This window comes from Chiloscyllium plagiosum, unplaced genomic scaffold, assembly GCF_037043375.1.
Source record: "Chiloscyllium plagiosum isolate Xiang-an unplaced genomic scaffold, Cpla_swu_hap1 HiC_scaffold_1, whole genome shotgun sequence".
NCBI classification, from domain to species: Eukaryota; Metazoa; Chordata; class Chondrichthyes; order Orectolobiformes; family Hemiscylliidae; genus Chiloscyllium; species Chiloscyllium plagiosum.
In genome coordinates this window covers 29,829,396-29,846,838 of record NW_028270139.1, presented here as the reverse complement: position 1 = coordinate 29,846,838, position 17,443 = coordinate 29,829,396, and the positions used below count along the sequence as shown (strand labels likewise).

Here is a 17,443-nt window from a genome sequence, read left to right as displayed (position 1 = left end):
GAGGAAAGGAGAGAATTTTCTTAAGCATAGAGTTGCGATCGATAATGCACTACTCGAAAGAATGGTGGAAGTGGGCCCAATAACAACTCTCAAAGGGAATTGAATATATATTTCATAAGGAAACATTTACAGGAATATAAGGAAAGAGCAAGAGAGTTGTACTAAATAATCAGACAGTTCCTTCAAAGAGATAACACAGCCACAATGGACAGAATATTATCACTTTGTGTTATGTGATTTTTGAAACTGGAAACAAAGGAACAATCAGAATAACTAATATCTCAAACAAAGAATTTGGAGAATGAATTTAAAAAATATGTGGTTTATGTCAGCTCACTGTACTACCATCAGTTTTAGTTCCTCATCATCTCAAATAAATCTTTTTTTATTCACTTTTAGGGCATGGGCATTGGTAGTGGAGGGAGTAGATGTAGTGCCAATCAAGAGGGCTGCTTTGTCCTGGATGATGTCAAGCTCCTTGACTGTTGTTGGAGTTGCACCCATCCAGCAAGTGAGGAGTATTCCATCACCATCCTGACTTGTGCCTTGTAAATGTTAGACAGGCTTTGAGTAGTCAGGAGGTGAGTTACTCACCACAGTATTCCTAGCTTCTGCCCTGCTCTTGTAGCCACAATGTTTATGCGGTGACTCCAGTTCAGTTTCTTGTCAATGTTGATAAGATGTTGATAGTGGGGGCTTCAGTGATGGTAACACTGTACATGTGAAAGGATGGTGGTTAGATTGTCTCTTATTGTATGGCATGAATGTTCCTTGCCACTTGTCAACCCAAGCCTGGATATTGTCCAGATGTTGTTGCATTTGAAATGAACTGCTTAAGTATCTGAGGAGTTGCTGAGTATTTTGCAATTATCAGTGAACATCCCTACTTCTGACCTTATAATGGAGGAAAAATCCTTGATGAAGATGGTTGGGCCCAGGACACTACCCTGTGGAACTCTTGCAGGGATGCCGCAGAGCTAGAATGATTGAACAACTGCAACCATCTTCTTGTGTACCAGGTATGACTCCAAATCCAGCAAATAATTTGTCCCCTTACCTCTTAATTTCAATGTTGCCAGTGCTTCTTGGTGCCAGACTCAGTCAAACATGGCCTGGGTTGTCCAGCCTTCCCACATAAGACAACTTGCCCAATCCAGGTATTAAGTTGGTAAACCTTACCTGAACTCCTGAAACATTTACATCCTTCTTTAAAAATATGAGGCCAAGGCCAAACATAGTACTCCAGAAGTGGCCTCACTGTATAACTGTATAACTGAAGCATAACTTCCTTATTTTTGTATTCAATCACCTCACAAGCAACAATAACATTTGTCAGCTTTCCTAAGTACTTACTTTATTTCTGTATTAACCTTTCACAATTCATGCAGTAGAGCAATCAGACCCATTTATATCTTAGAGCTTTGCAATGTCTCACCACTTAAAAAATTCTTTTTCAGTCCTCATGTCAAAACAGACAATTTTACATTTTCTCACATTATACTCCATTTGTGATATCTTTTCCCACTCACCTAACCTATCGATATCTCTTTTTAGCCTCCTTATGCCCTCTTCACAACTGGTGTTTCACCAAACTATGTATAATCAGACAATTGAAGCACAGTGCATTTACTGTGAGTTGGAGGAACTACTTAAATTTTATTCAATTCTCCACCAAAAAATTGATGATCAAAACATTGTTGCATTCTGATTAATTTTGGATGTATTAAGATATGAAAAACTAACATAGATTAATATTGATAGAGCTAAGATAGGTCATTAGGATTGAAGTTCTAAAGTACAGATCAACCACGAACCGTAATGGAGCAGACTAAAGCTCCATCTTGAGATTGGCTGACCCAATCCTTAACTTTGCTAAATGAGTACATAAGCATCCAGGCGATCCTCGATTCCAACTGATATAAAATGAGTTAAACCATTCATGATTATTGAGGTTGTTGTTTGATGATTAATTAAACTAAATTTAATTAAAGAATGAATATGAAGTCTTGACCACATTCTTACCAATCTGTCAGCTGCAGATGCATCTGTCCATGACAGTATCAGTAAGAGTGATCACCGCGCTGTCTTGATGGAGACAAAGTCCCGCCTTCACATTGACAATACCTCTGTGGTACTATACTATACTAAATGGGACAGACTTTGAACAAATCTACCAACTCAAGACTGGGCATCCATAGTGCACTGTTAGCCAACAACAGCAGCAGAACTGTACTCCAATATAATCTATAGCCTCATGGTCTGGCACATCCTTTGTTCAACGATTACCATCAAGCCAGAGGATCAACCCTGGCTCAATGGAGAGTGCAAGAGGGCCTGCCAGGAGCAGCACCTAAAAATGAGGCGTTAACCTGGCTAAGCTACCAAACAGGACTACTTGCATGCTAAACAGCATAAGCAATCATTAATAGGCAGAGCTAGGTGTTCCTACAAACAACGGATTGGACCTAAGATCTGCAGTTCTGCCACATCCAGTCATGAATGGTGATGGAGAGTCAAACAAATCACTGGAAGAGGGGGCTCCACAAATATCCCATCCTTAATGGTGGAAGAGCCCAGCACATTAGTGTAAAAGACAAGGCTGAAGCATTTGCAACAATTTTCAACCAGGATTGCCAAGTTGATGACTTATCTTGGCCTCTTCTAGTAATCCTCAGCATTACAGGTACCAGTCTTCAGCCAATTTGTTTCAATGCACATGATGCCAAGAAACAGTTAGAGGCACTGAATAAAGGCTTTGAGCCCTGACAACATTCCAGAAATGATACTGAAGATTTGTGCTCCAGAACTTGCAGTTCCCCTAGCCAAGCTCTTCCACCATAGTTATAACACTGGCATCTACCTAACAATGTGGAAAATTGCCCAGGTAAACCCTGTACACAAAAAGCAGGTCAAATCCAATGCGGCCAACTACTGCCTCATCAGTCTACTCTCAATCATTAGTGCTCTGATGGAAGCTGTCATCAACAGTGCTGTCAAGCAGCACCTGTTATGGCTGGTGCTTACTGGAGGGTGCCCCAGATCTGTTGAGGCACCTACAGCTGATCTTCAACATTCTGATAGCATGCTCAATGCCAGTCTCTGGAGGAGTCAGTAGTGAAGCAACTAAGGATGGTGATAACTTTGTGTCTTCTTCCGGGATTCTGCAGATGTTAGTGATCGCCTGATGCAACACCATAAGCTTCTTGAGGTGTTGCTGCATGGTCATGTCCAGAAAGCTTACCTTCTGCCTATAAAGCCCACCTTGGGAACACTGTGACTTATACCTGTGTACCCACAGTCTGCTGTGGAATAGCAGGTCGGCGATGAGAAGGCTGCTGGTGCTTTTACAGAACTTGTAGATTAAATAATATGGACGCCATGAGAAATGGCCTCCACCTATAGTGGTGCAAATCATCTCTAAAACATTGAAAACACACTGTCAGAACTAAGTAAAAATGTTAGGAGTGAGATCATAGCACTTAAAGGTTTTGATTTTGCCTGTCAGTTGTTTAACCCTTAAATCCCATTGTTCTCTTGGCTTAGTTTCCCTGGCAAGTTCCACAAAACCATGGAAAACCATATACAAGTAGTTACATTTGAAATCCACAATAAAAAAAAACTGCAATTGAACTTTTTAACTCGTGATAACTACCAACCTACTTCTCCCAGAGCAGCTTCCCTCAAACTAGAGAGGAATTCACTAGGCCTTTGCTGATTCCCATCAATAGCACAGTTAACTGGATAGTTGATTTGTTATTCTGGATTAGTGGTGCTGGAAGAGCACAGCACTTCAGGCAGAAGTGGATAGGTGGATAAGGAGATAGGTAGGACACGTCCTGACAAGTCATGGGGACAGTGCTGAGCTGGAAGTTTAGAACTAGGGTGAGGTGGGGGAAAGGTAAATGAGGAAACTGTTGAAGTCCACATTGATGCCCTGGGGTTGAAGTGTTCCGAGGCGGAAGATGAGGCGTTCTTCCTCCAGGCGTCTGGTGGTGAGGGAGCGGCGGTGAAGGAGGCCCAGGACCTCCATGCCCTCAGCAGAGTGGGAGGGGGAGTTGAAATGTTGGGCCATGGGTCGGTGTGGTTGATTGGTGCGGGTGTCCCGGAGATGTTCCCTAAAGCGCTCTGCTAGGAGGCGCCCAGTCTCCCCAATGTAGAGGAGACCGCATCGGGAGCAACGGAGACAATAAATGATATTAGTGGATGTGCAAATAAAACTTTGATGGATGTGGAAGGCTCCTTTAGGGCCTTGGATAGAGGTGAGGGAGGAGGTGTGGGCGCAGGTTTTACAGTTCCTGCGGTGGCAGGGGAAAGTGTCAGGATGGGAGGGTGGGTTGTACGGGGGCGTGGACCTGACCAGGTAGTCACGGAGGGAACAGTCTTTGCGGAAGGCGGAAAGGGTTGGGGAGGGAAATATATCCCTGGTGGTGGGGTCTGTTTGGAGGTGGCGGAAATGTCGGCAGATGATTTGGGGTTTATGTGAAGGTTGGTAGGGTGGAAGGTGAGCACCAGGGGGGTTCTGTCCTTGTTTGCGGTCTCCTCTACATTGGGGAGACTGAGCGCCTCCTAGCAGAGCGCTTTAGGGAACATCTCCGGGACACCCGCCCAATCAACCACACTGCCCCGTGGCCCAACATTTCAACTCACCCTCCCACTCTGCCGAGGGCATGGAGGTCCTGGGCCTCCTTCACCGCCGCTCCCTCACCACCAGACGCCTGGAGGAAGAACGCCTCATCTTCCGCCTCGGAACACTTCAACCCCAGGGCATCAATGTGGACTTCAACAGTTTCCACATTTCCCCTTCCCCCACCTCACCCTAGTTCTAAACTTCCAGCTCAGCACTGTCCCCATGACTTGTCAGGACGTGTCCTACCTATCTCCTTATCCACCTATCCACTCCACCCTCTCCTCCCTGACCTATCACCTTCATCCCCTCCCCCACTCACCCATTGTACTCTATGCTACTTTCTCCCCACCCCCACCCTCCTCTAGCTTATCTCTCCATGCTTCAGGCTCACTGCCTTTATTCCTGATGAAGGGTTTTTGCCTGAAATGTCGATTTCGAAGCTCCTTGGATGCTGCCTGAACTGCTGTGCTCTTCCAGCACCACTAATCCAGAATCTGGTTTCCAACATCTGCAGTCATTGTTTTTACCTAGTTGATTTGTTATGCAGAGTGATGCTAATTAGTTCAATACCCAACTCTGTTCTGAGGAAGCTTGCTGGACCTGAAACATTAACTCTGTTTTCTCTCCACAGTTGCTGCCAGAGCTGATGAGTTTCTCCAGCAATTTCTGTTTTTGTTTGCGATTTCCAGCACCCAAGTTCTTTTGGTTTTTTTGTGGTTTAGTTCCTGCCTGGTTGAGGTAACTGTAAATAACTCTCTTTTTCAATTTCTCCCCTTGCCCCAAGGGGAAGTGACTGTCAGGTTAAACCACTGCCTTTAGCTACTGTTAATGACAGAGTAGCCCTATGGTCCGTTGGGAGTATGGTGACTTTACCAACCCTTTAAACTGGCTGTCCACTCTCAAAATCATTTACATTTTCTGATGAAACACCCCAGTTACTTGGAAACTTTATATTTTGTAAGAAACGAATAATTATTAGGGAATTTATTAATAAAACTCTTACATACACTGGATACAAGACAGATGCTAATTCTATTTCCAGTTTTCAGTCCTAAATGTTTCATCTAGAGGCATTGTCCCAAAAGTATTTAATGTCTTCTCTGTACTATTATCAGCTATACTTTAGATTCTGACCATCTGTTACATTGCCCTTTTGCTAGCATAATTCAGATAACTAAACACATTTATTTTTATACTTGCAGATGATGCTTTCCCTCATTATTCAAATTATAGCTATAAAAAGGTTATTGATGAGTATACTGATATTTTAAGATACTTGTTATTTTTCCTCAGTGAAAACATTGCTAGCCTTTTTTTGGCAATAATTTCATATTGAAACATAACTTAAGACAAGAATCCTTCTTTTGAAATTGAAGTAGAATAAATTTTTGATAATTCCATTGTGTTGGACTTAGTCCAATTTAATTTGTACACTGACAGCCTTTTAAATTTATTCTAGCTCCAGCCAGCATAGAATTAGAATCAAATTAGAACATTTTGAAAAAAAATACAATTTTCAAACTGTGATATTTCATGTGCTGTCCTCTCTGCTCACTGTTATACAGTGTCTACTTTGTCTAAGTGCACTGGGTTCTGATTCACAACCTATTCTTCTTTGTAAATTGAGGGATTGAGCAAAATATTCAGTATGATTACAAATGTAAAAGAAAAATGGGTTCTCAAATAGACTCCTGCAAAGGCGTAATAAATTGTCAGTAGAGGCTGGGAAACTTTTTTTTTTGAAGTATATCTGAAATCCAGTCCTTGCTCAAAATTCGCCCTTTTTTTTAACCTTACATTGATTCTTTACGGGAGTGGGATCTACCTTCTTAATTCTCCTGTTGTTCAGGGAAGTTCAAATGGAGTTCAGAGGTCCAATGCAGATAATTGGATGGAAAGACACTTTGTCATTCTGTTGCTGCAGTTGAATGGGTGGACATCCTGGTTTCCCTCAATGCTTCACGTGTCATAAGTGCTCCCATCTTGATAACAAAATAAATGAGGCTATAATTTTAAGGATTTGGTTACAGCAATGTGAAAGTTTGGAATTGCTGCATGAACTTCAGTCTCCTGTGACCTACAAAGCACCAAAGAGAAAACCGTCTTGACTGAGTAATAATATCAATTTATTACAGCCATGGTCAATGGATAAATAGTTCAATAGGCTAACTGACCTTTCCTTGCCACATGGTTTTTATTTCTCCTGTTATGATTCAGTGAGGTTTTCCAATCTGATCCTCTCAGCAAACACAATATTTTATTTGCCTATCATTCAACAATATTACTGTTTTAGCTTATCGAATTGCAGTTCATTAAGCTGGAATGCATCCATTGATGGGCTTTCTATCAAGTGAAACTTTCTTTTTAAATTTGTACTTTCTCTTTGACAGGTATGGCAACAGCACAAAAAATTACATTGTGCGTGTTGGTGATTACCATACATTAGTACCTGAAGAATATGAGGAACGTTTTGAAGTGAAGAGGATTATCATCCATAAAGGCTACAGGCCTGATGCAAATGATTATGACATTGCATTGGTCAAGCTAGAAGGACAGCAGGAATATTGTGCCAAATTCAGTGCCCATGTTCTGCCAGTATGTCTACCACACAGGAGAGAGCAGATACAAAAAAGAGGTTCAAACTGCTACATCACTGGATGGGGTGACACAGGTATCAAATGAACATTGTGCATCTATATATTATCCACAGCTGAGAAGCATAACTCAAAGTATAAGCATTGAACTTGGGTACTTTAAAACCTTGCTTAACTGTTACTGGCCAAATAGGATTCAAAAATTCAAAAACATATCAGTTTTATTTACTGAGTATTTTTATGTGTTTGTAATTAAGCAGGTACTCGATAGTCAGAATACCATCAACTTAAACTGGAGATAGAAAGAGTCATTCTCACAGCTGTTCTGGAACATTGAATGCCATGAGTAGATATCTGAAGGTTGTCCATCATTTTCTATCTATCAGTCTGCAAATGATGGAAACACTGCATCAGAATATCTGCAATCTGGTCTCAGTATTTCCACTAACAGAAATGACATTCACATTATGTAAGTGCCGGACAATGTCCAATCCACATAAGATAGTGAATCTAACCATCGGCCCTTGATAGTAAACGGCACGACCATTCCTAACATCCGCAACATCAATATCCTGCAGTTTGCACAGACCCCCCTGAAACGTATCCCACTCAGCCCCTCCCTGTAGCTGCCATAACCAACCCACCTAACCTACCCATCACTGTACACTATGGGTAATTTAGTGGCCAATCCATCTAACCTGCACATGTTTGGACTGTTGGAGGAAACCGGAGCACTCAGCAGAAATCCAGGAAGGACATGCAACTCCACATAGACAGTCACCCAAGGCTGGAATCAAACCCAGATCACTGGCACTGGAGGCAGCAGTGCTAGCCACTGAGTCACTGTGCTGCTCAAAGAAACTTGACACCATCCAGGATAAACCAGCCCACTTGACTGCCACTCTATCTGCTAGCTTCCACATTCACTCCCTTTATCACCAATGCACATTGGCAGCAATGTGTGACATCCACAATATGCACTGCAGTAATTCATTGAGTCTCCTTTGATAGCAAACCTGTAACCTCTCTCACCTAGAAGGAAAAGGGCAGAAGATGCAGGAGAACATCAACACCTGTAAGTTCCTCTCCAAGGCATCCTGACTTGAAACTATATCACCAGTCCTTCACTATTGCTGAGTCAAAATCTTGGACCTCATTTCTTAGCAGTTCTGTGGGACTCCCTGCGTCACAAGGACTGCAGTTGTTCCAGAAGGCAGCTCAACAGCACCCTCTCAAGGACAGTTAGGAATGTGCAATAAAAGCAGATGATGAAATATGAAACACAGAGAATGCTGGAGATACACAGGTCTGGAAGCATCTGTAGAGAGAGAAACAGAGTCTGGTATGGTTCTTGTTCACAATGAGTCTTCAGGATTTTATTTTATTTTTATTTGTCTATTTTATCCTTGGCAAAAATTTCCAGCTATTTCTTTAAATACTGTGGAGTTGGTGGTTCTCTTCCTAAGAACATAGTAAGGGTGCCAATCAATTTTTATAGGAATGCGCAATAACTGCTAGCTCAGCCATTGACGTCCACACCCCATGAATGAATGAAAAAAACATTGTACCATGCCCCAGTAAAGCAGACAAATTTTAAAACTAGAGTTCGACAACTTCACCTGGCAATTTGATCGTGTTGTATTTATTAAAGTAAAAAAAGGGCATTGACAGCATCCATACGGCATCATGTTATTCCATGGTATTCGCGACATTGTAGTTGTCCAAAGAACATGCTTGAAACACACATTAAGCAATCGCTATACAGATAAGGGGTTTACTTTCTATTTCAAGACCCATTTCAAAAATTGATTGGTTTTGTTAGGCACAGAACAGCCTACACTCCTGCAGTCTTGGAAGAAGTTGCTGGAGGTTGCTGCCAAATAGATTAATAAAAGGTAAATAAATTATTTTATAAATTATTTCGCAAAGAATCATTGCCGTCTGAGCTTTACAATTTGGTAAGATATCACAATCTGTAAATTTCCCTATTCAAGAGTTTGACATCTTTTAGACAATAAAAGCTGAATGTACATACTAGGATCTGAAAGGCCATCTTAAATAAATACAGAGATGGAACCGTAAACATTGTCATGCGATTTCCAAAGGTTTAAACCTTTTTCCAGAATTAAAGAACTTTCTGATATTCATGAACAAAGATTTAAATAATAGTGTATATCATCCTAGTTCAAAATCATATGCCTTTTATATCAGGAAATTTGAAACATATAAACTCAATTTTCACATTTAACATTTCCTACAATGAGATCCATGGGTCCGGGGCAAAATGAAGTATCTTACAGACAAAAATCAAGGGGTATTAGAGGGTGTTGGTTGGGGGAATAGCTTGCATATCTGAGCGTGGGACTTTAGACTTTTTAAGAGTGTCCCAGAGAGCGGAGATCAGCTCATTGGAAATGTAAACCTCTTGTGCAGTTTCAGCATGTCTGCACATTAGGATTTTCACAAGTTCCTGATGCACAGCTTCAAACTTACATCTCATCTCTGACAACCTTGGGACAAAATGATTGGGCCTTAAAGACACATGTATATGCATATGTTATTTATGAAGTAAGCTGGGAGGCTTCTTGTCACTTGGTGATTTGTGCTTTTGTATATACCAGAGCTTCTTATCATTCTGGCAGTGAAATGTACACCAGCTCTTGTATTAATGCAGGTTTACATTGCAATGTAAAAGATTCTTTGAAATGAAGATATCTTTCTAACCAGCTCTTATTTAGACTCCATACAATGTAAACTCTATGAATCACAATAGTTTAACTTTTCAATGAGTATGGGACAATAGGTTCAATTCCATTTATAATTGGAATGTTTATCAACCACAGTCAGCAAGGGATTAGTTGAAAACCAGTACTGAACAGTTAATGTAAATAGATTTAAAAGCAAGCAGACATATTTCTGTAAAGGAACTGATAGGAATAAAGGGAGAAAGTTAGAAAGTTGAGGTGAGATGGATCAAGGATTGATCTAATTGTTTTATTTATTTCTAGATGTGTTGATGTTCAATTGCTTTATTGTATAAACTAAACTTTATAATGTTTTGGGAGTGAAATTAAATCCTGTTGCAGACTCGATACTGGCAACAACACCTGTGCAGCAATAGTTTAGGACTGGTCCACATTTTATACTGAACTAGAAAGGTGTGAATGTCTAATATTTGTCCATATGTAGCTGCCTCAGGAATTGGATTTAAATATTGGACTTCTGCGTCACAGACAGCAGCCCTCAGCTAGATCCTTGTAGGAGGTAGGAGGCAACTGGCAGGGAAGAATGTAGGGGAGCGAGGGGGAGACAATTGAAGAAAATGAGAGCCAATCAAAAGAGAACCAAACTGATTTCGGGACAAGAGGTGGAGAGAAGGGAAGCATTATTACTTCTCTAGGTTCATATTTAGATAAATACCCTTTTTGAGAAAATGTCTTTTTAGTGACATCTCACTCGAGAGCAGCATGCATTATTATCATTATTATGTGATCTCACCTCACTGATATGCCATTTCCCATTCTCCCACCTGCTGGATAGAAATGAGATGACAAGAATTCCCAAGGTGAAAGCGAGACCAGTAATCTAGCAACTCCAGTTTGCTCCCCTGGCCCTCCATATTAGATACCTGGTCATAGAGTCATAGAGATGTACAGCACGGAAACAGACTCTTCGGTCCAACTCGTCCATGCCGACCAGATATCCCAACCTAACTTAGTCCCATTTTCCAGCACTTGGCCCATATCCCTCTAAACCCTTCCTATTCATGTACCCATCCAGATGTCTTTTAAATGTTGCAATTGTACCAGCCTCCTCCACTTCCTCTGGCAGCTCATTCCATACATGCACCACCCTCTGCGTGAAAATGGTGTCCCTTAAGTCTCTTTTATACCTTTCTCCTCTCACGCTAAACCTATACCCTCTAGTTCTGGACTCCCCGACCCCAGGGAAAAGACTTTGTCTATTTATCCTGTCCATGCCCCTCATGATTTTATGAACCTTTATAAGGTCACCCCTCAGCCTTCAACGCTCCAGGAAAAATAGCCCCAGCCTATTCAGCCACTCTCTATAGATTAAATCCTCCAACCTTGGCAACATCCTTGTAAATCTTTTCTGAACCCTTTCAGGTTTCACAACATCCTAGGAAGGAGACCAGAATTGCACGCAATATTCCTATAAAGTGGCCTAACCAACATCCTGTACAACCGCAACATGACCTCCCAACTCCTATACTCATTGCTCTGACCAGTAAAAGAAAGCATACCAAATGCCTTCTTCACTATCCTATCTACCTGTGACTCTACTTTCAAGGAGCTATGAACCTGCACTCCAAGGTGCCAACATTGAGGCATGTTCCAAGATGACCACGTGCACCCCTTTCCACCAGGACCACACAAGTATCTATTGGCAAGATGGGGGTGACAATTTGAAGAAGCATGCAGGGCATGCTGCTTCACTGCCTGATGCACGGTTGGGCTTTAAAGATAGTGCAGTGCCAGGAATCCCAAGAGGTCTTGGCAGTGGCCAATATTTTGGCCAATGGCAGGTGGGAGAATACGATGAGTAGGCTTGACACTAAGGTAATATAGCGAGTTTGGGATGGTAGCTGGAGAAAACCTGTTAGGTCTTGTGAAGAGAATCCCTCCATCAAACTTGTCAAAATTGACTCTTAGCTATTTTCAGACAGAAATCAGTCCTTAGTTTCTAAACTTTGTAAATTAGTAGCAATAATTTATGGTTCAAATGTATTACACCCTAAAGTGTTCTGCCAATTATCTGCCATACCCCTAGTAGAAAATTGGCAAGAATCCAGTACCACTTCTTCAGGATTTCCAACCGATGTTCCGGCAGAGTTATCGTGAGGAGAACACTGATGGCTGGGTGAGACTCAACCAGTCAAACTCCATGAGAAATGTTCAGTATCTAATTTGAGAACGCATCATATCTCAGTGAAAGTTGTTTCTTTGAGGATAAACATGCTGCGGAAGAGAAGTAGTTTCCCAGTTTTTATTGCCCAGTGTCAGAATTAACCAGTTCCATGTCAGGGAGACTACAGCTTCAAATCAGAGCCCAGTTTTGTCCACTCTGACCTGACAAGAGTATTAGAATTCTTTAGCAGCTGAATGAAACAACACTGTGGACGTGCCCAAGACGATATTGTCTCTCCACAATCCCGAGCGAAATCATATCTATGTTTTCTTCAGAACTTCCATAAATGCACTTGCCGCATCAGAGGTTCTCTGAAGGGAGATCAGTGGAAGCACTGGAAAAAGTACTGTGCATGATTTGAAAGCAGCTGTTTATGCTATTCCTCCAAAGATTCTGTCAATTCCCTTTGTTATGGCAGGAGATCGGGGCAATCCCTTTCAATTCAGGATCATTGAATTTACACCAAACTATTTCCTAACCCAATCTGAAAAGGTGCACTCACATTCCATATTAACCACAGGTGTTCCACTTCTCAGATTTGAAGTTTTATGTTTGAAAATGGAAATTTCGTGCCCTAATCTCTCACCAGTTCATGTGGCTGTTTGTTTTCAGCAAAACATTGGTGAACAAGCATTGACTCTGAAGTTTTTTACGCTCTACAATTCTCCCATTGTAACTATGGTGGAAAACTTATTAAACTTCCATGGAAATGATGTAGATATCTGAAAAGTCTAATTTGCCCTGATTCTCATGCCCTGATTATCCAAAGTCTCTTCTGTAAACTCACCTTGGTCTTACCAGCTGCTCTCTTATTAGAGAGTGATGACTGATGGTGATTTTAATCTGAGGGTCAGGTGAGTGGAAAAGTGGAGAAGGAGAATGCTTTATGATAACTTCAGCTAGTGGGGGAATTGAACCGTTGTTGTTAATATCACTTTACAGTTCAAGCCAACTGAGATAACCAACTTTCTTTTGCCACTACCTAAAGCAGTAACAAAACAGGAATACTTGAAAATATAGTACAGGTCCTCCCATTTGATATATGCAAGATGAATTAGGGCAGTATATCTCATTTGCAAGTTTTACAGTATTTGTTTAATTCTAAGACAACAACCCTGATAGGAGACCATCCAGGATTGAAAATATATTGTCTGTGTGTAATACTCAACATTTTATGCATTAGATTTTGCTGCAAAGGAGTTTTTTTGTCATAGAGTCATTCAGTCATATAGCATGGAAACAGACCTTTCAATCCAACTAGTCTACGCTGACCATGTTCCCAAACTAAATAGTCCCATCTGCATGCACTTGGCCCATATCCCTCCAAACATTTCTTGGTTAGCAAGGTTAGATCTTATGGAATATAGGGAAAATTAGCTATTTGGATACAGAACTGGCTCAAAGGTAGAAGACAGAGAATGGTGGTGGACAGTTGCCTTTCAGACTGGAGGCCTGTGACCAGTGGTGTGCCACAGGGACTGGTGCTTGGTCCACTACTTTTCATCATTTATATAAATGATTTGTATGTGATCATAGGAGGTATAGTTAGTAAGTTTGCAGACGACATGAAAATTGGAGGTGCACTGGACAACGAAGAAGGTTACCTCAGAGTACAACAGAATCTTGATCAAATGGGCAGATTGGCTGAGGAGTGGCAGATGAAGATTAATTTAGATAAATGTGAGGTTCTGTATTTTGGGATGGCAAATCAGAGCAGGACTTATAAGCTTAATGGTAAAGTCCTGGGAGGTTTTGCTGAACAAAGAGACCTTGGCGTACAGGTTCATTGTTCCTTGAAAATGGAGTAGCAGGTAGATAGGATAGTGAAGGCAGTGTTTGGTATGCTTTCCTTTATTGATCAAAGTATTGAGTACAGGAGTTGGGAGGTCATGCTGTGGCTGTACAGGACATTGGTTAGGCTACTGTTGGAATATTGCATGCAATTCTAGTCTGTTAGAAGGATCTTGTGAAACCTGAAAGGGTTCAGAAAAGATTTACAAGGATGTTGCCAGGGTTGGAGAATTTGGGCTATAGGAAAAGGCTGAAATGGCTGGGGCTGTTTTCCCTAATTTTGGAGGCTGAGGAGTGACCTTAAAGAGGTGTATAAAATCATGAGATGCATTGATAGGGTAAGTAGACAAGGTCTTTTCTCGAGGGTGGGGGAGTCCAGAACTAAAGGGCATAGGTTTAAGGTGAGAGGGGAAAAAAATTTGCAAGGGACCTAAGGGGCAATTTTTTCATGCAGAATGAGCTGCCAAAGGAAGTGATGGAGGCTGGTACAATTACACCTTTAAAAGGCATCTGGGTGGGTATATGAATAGGAAGGGTTTAGAGGGATATGGGCTAAGTGCTGGCAAATGGGACAAGATTAAGATAGGATATCTGGTCGGCATGGACGAGTTGGACCGAAGGGTCTATTTCTTTGCTGTACATCTCTATGACTCTAATCATGTACTTATTTCTTTTTTTTTTAAGTGTTGTAATTGTACCTGCATCCACTACTGCCTCTGGCAGTTCATTCCACACACTCTCTGGTAAAAATGTTGCCCCTTACGTCCTTTTTAAATCTTTCTCTCCTCACCTCTCAATATGCCCCCTAGTTTTGAAATCCCTCCCCCCTGAAGGAAAGGATCTTTGCTATTCACCTTATCCAAGCCCCTTATGATATTATAAACCTCTATAAGCTCACACCTCAATCTCCTATGCTCCAGTGAAAAAGGTCCCAGCCTATGCAGTCTATTTTTATAACTCAAATCCTCCATTCCCAGCAACATCCAGGTAAATCTTTTCTGAACCCTTTCCAGTTTAATAATATTCTTCCTCTCCCAGGGCAACCAAAACTGCACACAGTATCCAGAAGAGGCCTCACCAACATCCTGTACAACCTCAACATGACATCCTAACTCCTATATTCAAAGGTCTGAGCAATGAAGGCAAGCATGCTAAATGCTTTCATAACACCTCCAACAACTTACCCACTACTGATCTCAGACTCACAGGTCTTTAGTTCCCAGGCTTCTCCTTACAGCTTTTCTTAAATAAAGGCACAACGTTATCCATCCTCCAGCCCTCTGGCACCTCACCCATGGTTAGAAATGATACAAATATCTCTGCTAGAGGCTTGCAATTTTCTACCTAACTTCCCACAATGTTTTAGGATACACTTGATCAGGTCTTGGGGATTTATCCACCTTTATATTTTCAAAGACCTCTGGCACTTCCTCTTCTGTAATGTCGACTGTTTTCAAAACAGAGATATTTCTTTCCCTGATTTCTGTAGCCTCCATTTTTTTCACCACAGTAAAACTAATGCGAAATATTAATTCCCCTCTACATATTTGCTCCCCAATTTCTCTCTGACTATTGGTGGGGTAAGTGGGGAGGTTATAGTACAATCCCATCAAGATGTTCACACCGTCCTTATTTCTAATTTCAACCTATATATTTTCACTGGATGATCCGTCAGAAATATCCTCTCTAATTACATTTATAACGTTCTCCTTAATCAAAATCACAACTCTCCTGCTCCTCGGATGCTGCTGCTGGTGCTTTTCCAGCACCATACTTTTTGACTCTGATCTGCACTCCTCACTTTCTCTTGTCCTTCCCTTAGCCAAGTTTCTGTCATAGTTATAGCCCCATGTTCCATTTGTCAGCCTTATCTGTGAGAACCCTTGCATTGAAATAAATGCTATTTAATCCTCCGGAGTACTCTGACTTGCCCTTTTCTGATTCAGAAATACTGTGGCCTACCTCAGTCTGGAATATCCATTTTTAAAATAAAATGCTTGGTGCAGATATGATGTATATAAAACCTAACTGAAAAGCAATTATCATTTTCTGTCTCTACTATAGGAAGAGCTTATTCAAAGACCCTGCAGCAAGCTGCCATCCCGTTGCTTCCAAGAAGGCATTGTGAGGAGCGCTACAAGCAGAGGTTCACTGGGAGGATGATCTGTGCAGGAAACTTATTGGACCACAAACGAGTAGACAGTTGTCAAGGAGATAGTGGTGGACCATTGGTGTGTGAAAAAGCAAGAGGACACTGGGTTGTATTTGGTGTGACGTCCTGGGGACATGGCTGTGGTGTAAAGGATACCCCAGGTGTCTACACAAAAGTCTCTGCCTTTATACCTTGGATTAAACGTGTGACTAAACTGTAAGCAACTGGGACCCAAGAACATGCCAGGAGATTTGTGCTGACTCAGCACTTAATGGAGTCATCCAAATTCTGTCTGCAACTACTTTATTGCAATGCCAAGAGCACTTCCATAACTGAAAGACAAATGCAAAACAAAAAAAACAGGGCTTCTACAAATATAAATTAAGCAACAAAAGAACTGTCCTTCAAAGGGCTGACAGACATTTTGGGAGAACTGTGCACCGACAACTTTTACTTTGTTTAAATGTATTGTACAATGTATAGTTATTTTTGTTTTCCTTCTGTTTTGGTTTTCTGCATTTTCCTGAACTGGGAATGCAATGTCAAAACCATGGTGCTTATTTATTTATAGTCTTTTTGTATTCTTTGTCACTCAGTGATGCCCCAATACAGAGAGGAGCTATAATATTCCAGACTGTCTGAGGGATTTTGTGTTAAGTTCAGTATAATGTCCGGGTTAGCTTCAAAAGTACATCAGGGCGACTATATTCTGTGCAATAAAGAGAAAACTGCCTTGCCTCCATTCACCATTGCACTACATGGAGCAGGACAATGAATAAACATGGGACCTTTGGCTTGTTAGAAAGACTTATTCTTTTAGGTTAACAAATGAACCAGTGAAATTTGTGCCAATGCTCCAATTAATGCGGACAGTATTTATATCTGAAATAATTGAAAGAATTGCACTACTTTGTAATATGGGATTTTTAAAACTCATTTTAACAAAAAAGACACAAGTTTCAGGAGCAACAAATAGCTGGAAACCAGCATGAACAAGAAATTTCAGTCAAATTGTTGCTTGCCCTGAGATTCTGTTGATTACTTGAAAAGTTGTTTAAACCTTTCTGTGAACTACTAGGCATGAAAAATAAGATATTACTTTGCGATCATATGCAAGCTACAAATAAAGATGTTTGTTCAACAGTAGTGGAGCTAACTTTGCTGTGAATAAGATAAGGCCACATGCCTTCAGAAAACAAACACAATTGTCTTAATGAGTTAATCCAAATTTTGTGTTGCCAAACTGCTAAAAGGATTCAAGAATGACAAGTCTTGTGTAACCAGTCAGTGCAGCCTAAGTAAGGCAGCATAAAGCTTAAGATACTAGCCCCACAACTTTGGGTTTGTATC

General features: G+C 41.1%; 1 protein-coding gene across 3 annotated transcripts in view; it reads left to right on the top strand.

Moving 5' to 3' along the window:
- Nucleotides 1–17,233, top strand: part of prss12 (serine protease 12) — a 144,759-nt gene extending 127,526 nt beyond the window's left edge. For all 3 annotated transcript variants that reach the window (XM_043696809.2, XM_043696805.2, XM_043696812.2), the window contains exons 12-13: nt 7,018–7,298; nt 16,006–17,233. In XM_043696809.2, the coding sequence (XP_043552744.1) occupies nt 7,018–7,298; nt 16,006–16,313 (589 nt within the window). In that variant the 3' untranslated portion in view covers nt 16,314–17,233. The remainder of the gene's footprint in view (nt 1–7,017; nt 7,299–16,005) is intronic.
- Nucleotides 17,234–17,443: the final 210 nt, after the last annotated feature.